Raw genomic sequence first — 8,904 nt, forward strand, 5'->3', positions numbered from 1 at the left:
TGATAGAGTTTCTCTTTTTTATCTCTTTGGGTGGAATGCACAGTGGAGAAGTGGCCAGGTTAGGCTCTGCAACTATGTGACCCTAAAAAGGACAAAACGGGTTTAGAAAATCGATGTATACATTTTTGATTGGTGGTGTGTTTTGGGATTTTTGTCAACGGAAAAGTTTACCTTGGCTCAAAAAAGACTGAAAAACACTGAGTAAAAGTGATTGGCAGAGATGATACAAAGGAGTTTAAATATTTCTAAAATGACAAAAAAATAGCCAAAGTTGTGGCAAAATCTCAGCACAGTCATACTTAAAATAAGTGTCTTATATCAGATAAACACAAAGAAAGAAGTATTTTATGATCTCTCACATTCCTAACTACTCAGTGGGAAACCTTGGGCCCGTTTCAATGAACACAGCTGATATCCTGGCAATGGGTAAACTAAATTATTTCCCACCTGACCATGTCTCATGGTACAGTAGTGCAGTGCCCCCTTGTATATTGTTGTTCACCCATTGTGCTCTCACAAAGTTTTCAGTTTAGTTTAGCGTCCCTTTTTCTTTTGTCTCTCGTGCACTGTGGTCTGCATCCTGATTGGCTGTTTACCTTGTCAACCAAATCTCCTCTATGTGTCCAGAACAGAAACGCTGTATGTGTATCTAACATACAGAGTAACAAAAATCTCAGATCGCAATTATGTATTTTTTGTTTTTATTTTTTTAAGGTTTGAACTTAAAGAGTTTAAACAAGACATAAAAATGATCACTGCATGGACCAGTGGTAGCAGTGAGGATGATGAATAGATATCAGGTTTATTTAATTCAAAGAGTTCTACGGAAGCTTTTATAATCACGTTTCCGTGTCTGGGTTCATGAAATCCTTCAGAGACTCTGCCGGTATGTTGAGCATCACTCCCTCTGCAGGAGCTGCATCTAAACGGCAACCACCTCTGTGGTGTTTCTGTTTCTCTGTGACCCAGTTTTAAGGCTTGCTGTCCCATATTAACCCGAGAGGGGAAGAATTTAAATGGATGTGAAATTAGGGGAAATTTCTTTTATTTTTTCCTCCTCAATGAAAATAAGAAAAAAATCATAAAGTTCAGGAGGTCCAAGTAGGTGGGACAGGCTCCAACAAACCTATGGCCCTGAATGTGATGAATGAATGGAAGTTCAGAACAAGAACTCTTGCATAGATCCACCTTGTTTGATATGTACTTCACTGGCTGATCAAGTCACTGAAGACGTTACATTTCCAAAACTGAGTACATGATTGGTTGACACAACACGGCAACCTCACCAAAGTTCCGATTTTTGAACTTGCATCTCTCTGAGCCACTGAAATTGAGCTGTTGCTGCAAATCACCCAAATCGTGCCGCAGGACCTCAGACTGAATCTGAGACGGGAATAAATTTGACTTTACATTGAAAATGGCCACTCCTGATGTGCAAATTGTATTCTGTGTGAATGGAGCTTTAAACATCTGTAATGCTACTTTGCCGATTTCATTTATTGCAAATTATTTATGGAACATGTTCCCTGCGATAAGCGAGTGAACACTGTACTGTGGCACACTGGTTGTAAAACATTGGTTTAGAAAAAAGGAATTGGTGTAGAATATTGAGAATACCTGTATGACATTTTACCAAAAATCTAGTTACAAGACTTGGGAGTATCATCGTGGTAAATGGAAATTCATGGAAATAGGACAGCCATTAGCTGCACACAAGAGGATTTACATTTTTTAACCAAATTTTTATATAAATAAATATATAAATTTGATATAAATCAGAGTAAACACAAACTGGACAATACAGGACAATTTATTTCTATGAATTCACTTGATCCCATGTCATTTAATTTATTGTAATAAGTTGTTTTTTTATGTTAAATTTAATGATGTGTGCATAGAAGTTTTCTCATTTGTGCTGTGTAAACATAAAAAATGTACTTTTTTTTTTTTGTTTCATTAAAGGCTTGATATTGAGACAGACAATAAATCAGCATTATCATTTTTTTTCCATCAACAGACGAGATGAACTCCAAGCTCACCAAGAATCAGGAGAGAGCAATCTGCTCTCAGCTTGGAAATGTCAGACTGAAAGTGCTCTATAAAGCCAGCATCCATGGTTTCACTGGAGATGTTTTCCATCAACACTGTGACAACAAGTCACCCACTGTGTCTGTGGGCTACAACAAATCTGGACGTGTGTTTGGAGGCTACACCAGACAACCGTTCAGTCAGTCTGGACAGTATGTAAATGATGATCAGGCCTTTCTGTTCTCCTTCAGTGGAGAAAAGCTCAACAAATATCCATGCATCTATGCTCAATATGCTGTGAAAATGATCAACAACTGTGGTCCTTATTTTGGAGAAGATTTAGTTCTCATCAGCGGAAGCCAACCAAAAGTGCTCAGCAATCCTGGAAACTATTATAACTTCAATGCTGCAGAGATGCACGGCAACGACCTCAACCTGACTGAGTGTGAGGTTTACCAGGTGGAAGGTAAATATAACATACCTGGATTTTAGGGATTAAAAGTGCAAATCTGCAGCAAATGTGGATCTCCCTGCTGCTAGACATATTTTAAACATCTTGTTTTTATCGTAACCTGCACATAGAGAACAGAGATGGAGGTTCATACAGTATGCAAACTGGGTTAGCTTCTTCGGGGTAGATTTCAATAGAGAATACAGAAAAAAGGGCCTGTGTCGCCTTGTAACTCATTATACAAGTAAAGTGTTACAATAGCATATTACTCTTTGTTGTAAATGAGTGTAAACCATTCATAATATAATTTTTGGGAATCTTTTACTTAATACATGAAAAGTCACCTATGAAGAACAGAAACAAACACTTTAAGTGTCGTTTTTTTTCCCTAAAACCAACACCTGTCTCTGCAATTGTTGTGGGTTGAGTGTAATTATCTTATACTGCATTTATTAGGCAGTTTCAGTCTTTCTGGGGAAAACTATTATCTTTTTTTCACAGTAAATAGGCTATTTTTTCTTTTTTTGGACTAAAAAAAATTAAAGCTGTGGCTTGATCCTCTGTTAGTGCTCCTGTGCTTTCATTAATAAAAAAAATAACAATATTACTAATTAATGTATTACACCATACTACATGTACAATTCTTTGCAGTATTCTGTCACTTTAGGATGTTTAGTTCTACTTCTGAAGGTATTACAATAAAGTAACTTAAAAAGTTATATAGGAGTCATGTAATGCATTAGAATTCTTCAAAAGTAATTTTGTAAGGTAAGGTATGTTTTTGATCTGCAACACTGTCACATGCACTGATGCAGAAGGAGAAAAACAAAAAGTTAGAGGAAATGGAAGACCAACTAAAATTTCTTGTCCTTACTGAGCTGACACCTCCTTTTGTATATTATTCAGGATGTAAGGGATAGTGACGGGAAAAAAAAAAAATCCATTATCGACTTATCTGCAAACTGTCCTCCGCTTTGCATTGTATATAATTCACTCTGCCACAATACCTTTTCATTTCTATTGTACAGTGAACTGAGTGAAGACTCAATTCTGATTGATTGTATTGTGATAATTAAAAAGTGATAATGAAAAGTGATATCAACAGTGATGATGAACTTCTAAAATAGAAGTTCTGATCACATAGCCTCAATGTTCTATGTCAGGGGTGTTCAAATCCAGGCCTCGAGGGCCACTCTCCTGCTGATTTTCTAGATATTCTATATTTCTATGCTTGTCATTTCCTATATCAGGTGTGTTTAGCCAATAAGGAGATTCAATTGAAGGTTGGTTGGAAAACATGCAGGCCCTCGAGGCCTGAATTTGGACACTTTTGACGTGATTCCATAAGTTATCATAACAGCAAGACAGTTGAAACGTTCTCTGTCCTTTTCTGAGCAGAGTATGGCATTTCCTATGTTGGAAATGCACGTTTAATTGTATAATGTTGCATTTATTTTAAAATAACTTGTTGCATGTCTGTCTTTCCTGATACAGGGTGAATGTGTGTTTAAAAAAAAATATTGTTAACCAAAATAAATTTTTTAATGATCATAGGTAATGGTGAATATTCCTAGCAATAAAAGCAATCTAGGAAGCTACTTGTGGATTTTTTTATTTTAAGCAAACTTTTCCTTTATCACATGGACCAAAACAAGTAAAAATAAGGAAACTTTACCTCTGAAAGGATGCCTTGTATTATTTAACCAGACACTTATCATTTATACCCGTTTGTTGCGCTGCAGCAACAAAAGTTGATGCACTTGGAGTAGCTGTTACCATGTCAACGAGTTGCATAACATATCTAAGGTTCCTGTCCCATTGCTCCATCACAGGGCAACCATGGTGCAGCAGTAGGGCGTCTGACCTCTGATTGGAAGATTGCAAGTTCAATTTCCGCCTTGCGCACCCATATGTCAAAGTCTCCCTGGACAAGACACTGAACCCCAAATTGCCTCTAATGGGAGGGTGGCCCCAGTGCTCGGCAGCAAAGACTTTGCAGAAGTCCATTAATTTTGCTTTGCATCTGACTTTTCAAGCCTCTGAGTCTTCCTTTAATTTCAAAGGGCATTTTCCCTTAGCAATTTTACAAATGTTGTTCCTGATTATCAACGGAAATTCAGGCCAGGACAACATTAAAGAACACTGAAGCTATGTGACTTAAACTCATTTTTTAGGTGTCCAATATCACTGACTATTATCATTTCTCTAAGACAAGCCCTGCAGCCAATCAGAATTGAATATTTGTCCAGACCAAGGTAAAACCAAATATAACATAATGGTATAGTAATAAGACTTTAGTGTTTTAACAATACCTATTGTGAGGAGAAAAAAAAAAGATTATAAGAATCAATTAGCCCTCTTTCCTGCTGATATTGTGTAATGTAATGTGTTTTTAAAATGTGTGAATAATTTGGTATTTGGAGTGAAAACACTTATTTCTGTGGTTTAATAGAAAATGCTGAAATGGAGAAACCATGGAGACTTGTAATCTGGGAGTCTAAGTAAGAAAGATTCATTACACACTACTGTGGCTGAGCACTAAACATTTGGTACCTAATACAAAAAAGAAACAAACTAAAGTTTATTGTATGTATGTACAGGAGAAAGACAGAGCTGATGGAGAGCATTAAATTCTACAAACCTTTGAACAGCTCAGTGACTCAGGCTCGGGTTTTACTTGTTGGACCAGTTGGAGTTGGAAAGTCCAGCTTCTTCAACTCCATCAACTCTGTTTTTAGAGGTCACGTCACCAGTCAGGCCATTTCTGGAAGCTCCACCACCAGCCTGACAACACATGTGAGTGATTATAAACATTTAAACACAAAATTACATTTTTTTTTTTATCAATTTATGATTTTATTACCTTGCTCACTTTGTGCTCAACAGTTCAGAACATACTCCATGAAGGCTGGAAGAGAAGGTAAACCTCTGCCACTCGTCCTGTGTGACACCATGGGACTGGAGGAAGGCGTGGGGGCAGGACTTGATGTAGATGACATTGGCAATATTCTTAAAGGTCATCTGCCTGACCGTTACCAGGTACATATGATCCAAATCTGTTGAGAAATTCATTTCTTTATGTATTTTATTTAACCTATATTTAAACAGGTGGAAAAACGAGATCAAGATCTCTTTTACAAGGGTGACCTGGCCAAGTGGTCAGGAGCACAATTAAGTCACATTATAAGAAAAAAATAAAATAAGCTGTGGAATTGGAATATGTACAACATAAGATTTGAAGCTTAGGTGTAACAAAGTGACAAGGCAGGGTAATCAATATAAATAGACATTTTGAAGGAGCAAAAGTTGAGCAGCATTACATCGGATAGAGCATTGTAGTTATACAGTGCAATTGAATTACAAAAGAAGTTAGACACAAGAGGATTGAAATATGTCGTTTTTCTCCATGTTTAACAGAATGGAGCGCAGTAATCTAAATTAAGACAACTCAGATCATTTAAGACGAGTTTGGATAGAGTTCCAGGCAGTCAGGAGAAAAACTGAAGGCTTGTTTCCCAAATTGAGTTTGAACATGGGGAACATGCAGATGAAAAATATTGCAAGAGCGTAGTGCATATTGACTGGCAGTTCTTGAAGAAGAGAGCTAAGATATGCAGGTACCAAACCAAGTAGTGCCTGTAGACCATAATCGACCATAGTCACCTTTGTGCGTTCAAAGAGGGCCATTCTGCTCTGGCTTAGAGATCAGAGTGATGAGTGAGACGATTACAGCCAGTTACAAACCTCAATGCACAGTGATATATATATATAGTAATGAGTGATTGAAGACAGGTGGATGAGGCATTCATATAAAGAACATCTCCATAATCAATCAAAGGGAAAAAAAGTAGATGCTACCAGAGTTTTTTTTAGCTCTAAGTGAGAAGCAGGATTTGCTTCTAAAACAAAAATCAGGCTTCAATTTCAACTTATGCAGTAGGGTGGCAATATGGGTTTATGGGTTTTAAACGAAAGCTCTGAGTCTAGCACAAAGTGTACAATGTACTTGAAGTTGTCAACTAATTGTATTGATATACCATTGTCAGTTTTTAGAACAGAAGAGAATTCCTGTACTTTACGTTTGTGTGAAAAAGTGTTATTGTTTTTGTTCTTTCTATGTTTAAAACTATTTTTAGTGATCTGAGATGAGACTGAACAACAGTAAAAGCAGACTGTAAGAACTCAAATGCTTGTGCTACTGACTGAGAGCAACAGTAAATGACAGTGTCATCTGCATAAAGATGGTAGGATGCATTTGGAAGGTTTTGACACAAATTGTTAATATAAATATAGAACAGAATGGAACTTAGAACCGAACCTTGTGGTTCACCTTTCTTGATCTCACAGATGGGAGAAATTGAGCCAGATACTTGTACAGACTGGAATCTGTTAGAGAGATGGTCGACAAATCAGTCCATGGCTGGATTGGAAATACCAATGTTGGCCAGCATTTTTACCAGCAGAGTGTGATCAACGGTGTCAAAAGCTTTGGAGCGGTCGATAAAGAGTGCAACACAGTATTTTTAACAGTCAAGTGCCTGGACAATGTCATTAAAACTTTCAAAGTGGCTGTAAAAGTGCTATGTTGTTTTCTGATGCCAGACTGAAAATCAGACAAAATGCTGTTTGATTCTTAAAAGTCCTTCAGTTGTTCACTGATCAGCTTTTCAAATATTTTTGCTATGATACCTAACTTGGATATTGGCCCGTTGTTATTTACTTCAGAGGGGTCTCCACCTTTAAGAAGGGGAAGCACATAGGTAGATTTCCACACTTAAGGATTTTTTTTTACTGCAGAAACTAAGATTAAAACTTAATGACAGAGGTTCTGCAATGTAGTCCGCTGCCATATTTAGAAAAACAAAAGAGTATAATTGAATAATAACCAAGTTCCTCCATAATTCTCTGACACATGCAGTTCAACCCCTCTGGTCCTCTGCAATCAGAGGCTCACGGTTTCTGCAAGAGTCCAGATCTCAAAGACAAGATCCACTGTGTGACTTATGTCCTGGACGCCAGCAAGATCTCCATCATGTCCACAAAGATAGAGGAGAAGCTGAATGCTATCCGTAGGAAAGTCAACTTGATGGGTTAGTAGATTTTGGCTCGTTTTATTTGATCAAATAATCGTCTTTTTCTGTTGGTGACATTTCTGCTGGTTTTCAGGGATCCCTCAGCTGGTGTTGCTCACTAAAATAGATGAAGCCTGCGCTCTGGTGAGAAAAGACATCAGAAATGTCTACAAAAGTGGCTACATTAAAGATCTGGTAAGGATTTTTCTGTCATTATCACCAATATTAAAATGTACATTCTCTGTAACAGTCTGATGATCCTGTCATCCTGTGATCCAGATGCAGGAGGCCGCCGCTCGGGTCGGTGTACCTTTGTCCTGCATCATTCCAGTGAAGAACTACAGTGAGGAGCTGGAACTGGACACAAACACCGACATCCTGCTGCTCAGTGCGGTCATTCAGATGCTTCGCTTTGTGGATAACTTCTTTGATGAGATCAGTGATCAGCTGAGCAGTGTCCCAACTGGGATTAAATATGATTTAGATCACTCCTTGTTGTTGAATAATCCAAAAAAGTCCAAGATAACTAATCAATAGTTATGGTTCCAAGATGAAAACATCTTGCTGGACCACAAAAACTATAATTTTGAATTACAAACATTTTTTTTAGTTAACTTTGTTGGTGTGTCAATTTGACTAAATCTAAATTACAATGTTAGACAATCTTGTGGTTGCCTAACTGCAACAACAATGCTGTTGATATTCTGTGGTCCTTTTCTTTGAAAGTGTAAAATATTCATTGACATTAAAAAAAATCATAGTCCTCTGCCTTTTTGTTAAAAAAAAGTGTCATGTTGCTGGAAATGAGCGTTCACCTTCTGTTCCTGGATTCAGAGCAGTGTCAAACGTGACTACAACTCAGGCAGTTACAGTTCAGGGAAACAGTGTTGGAGTCAGACCAGCTGAGGAGCAGTAACTTATCTACCATATTTCCCGGACTATAAGTCGCGCTTTTTTTCATAGATTTTCCAAGGGTGCGACTTAGGAGCGACTTATATGTGATTTTGTTAGCCATAAATAGGCTCATATATTTGTTATTTTTTCCCCACTTAAACCGGTTGCCTTTTGGCGGTTGTTTCCCAATAACAACCACTAGAGGGCACTGTAGGTTTGTGTATCAGTATCTACTGCTGTCAGCTGACAGAAACACAGAAGAAGAAGTTACGTTCAAAACAAACGTTCCTGATAATTTAATCATTCTCCTCATGGATGTTATGGTATTTTTCTCATTTGCATCAAGACATTATTATTATTGTTTTTATTTTTCTCTTCCTGGGGCCCGTTTCAAGAAGCAGGTTTTGTTGGAACTCTGAGTTCGTGAACTCCAAATTCGGCAAAACTCTGAGTTTTCGG

The 8,904-nt window shown here is 37.5% G+C and overlaps 1 protein-coding gene across 1 annotated transcript; it reads left to right on the forward strand.

Moving 5' to 3' along the window:
- The first annotated feature begins 1,373 nt into the window (after nucleotides 1–1,373).
- Nucleotides 1,374–8,285, forward strand: LOC112156332 (interferon-induced protein 44-like). The gene is made up of 7 exons (XM_024288574.2): nucleotides 1,374–2,494; nucleotides 4,932–4,980; nucleotides 5,080–5,275; nucleotides 5,366–5,518; nucleotides 7,398–7,569; nucleotides 7,646–7,746; nucleotides 7,831–8,285. Exons 1-7 carry the CDS (start codon nucleotides 2,023–2,025, stop codon nucleotides 8,086–8,088), a joined length of 1,401 nt encoding a protein of 466 aa, XP_024144342.1. The 5' UTR covers nucleotides 1,374–2,022; the 3' UTR covers nucleotides 8,089–8,285.
- The last annotated feature ends 619 nt before the right edge of the window (nucleotides 8,286–8,904 follow it).

The sequence above is a fragment of the Oryzias melastigma genome, linkage group LG18, assembly GCF_002922805.2.
Source record: "Oryzias melastigma strain HK-1 linkage group LG18, ASM292280v2, whole genome shotgun sequence".
NCBI lineage: Eukaryota > Metazoa > Chordata > Actinopteri > Beloniformes > Adrianichthyidae > Oryzias > Oryzias melastigma.

What these genes read in the sequence shown, in the direction of transcription:
- LOC112156332 (XM_024288574.2), top strand. Translation starts at nt 2,023, where the DNA reads ATGAACTCCAAGCTCACCAAGAATCAGGAGAGAGCAATCTGCTCTCAG. An exon ending in CTTGTAATCTGGGAGTCTAA is followed by an intron (nt 4,981 to 5,079) that starts GTAAGAAAGATT and finishes ATGTATGTACAG; the next exon opens with GAGAAAGACAGAGCTGATGG. An exon ending in GTGGCTACATTAAAGATCTG is followed by an intron (nt 7,747 to 7,830) that starts GTAAGGATTTTT and finishes CCTGTGATCCAG; the next exon opens with ATGCAGGAGGCCGCCGCTCG.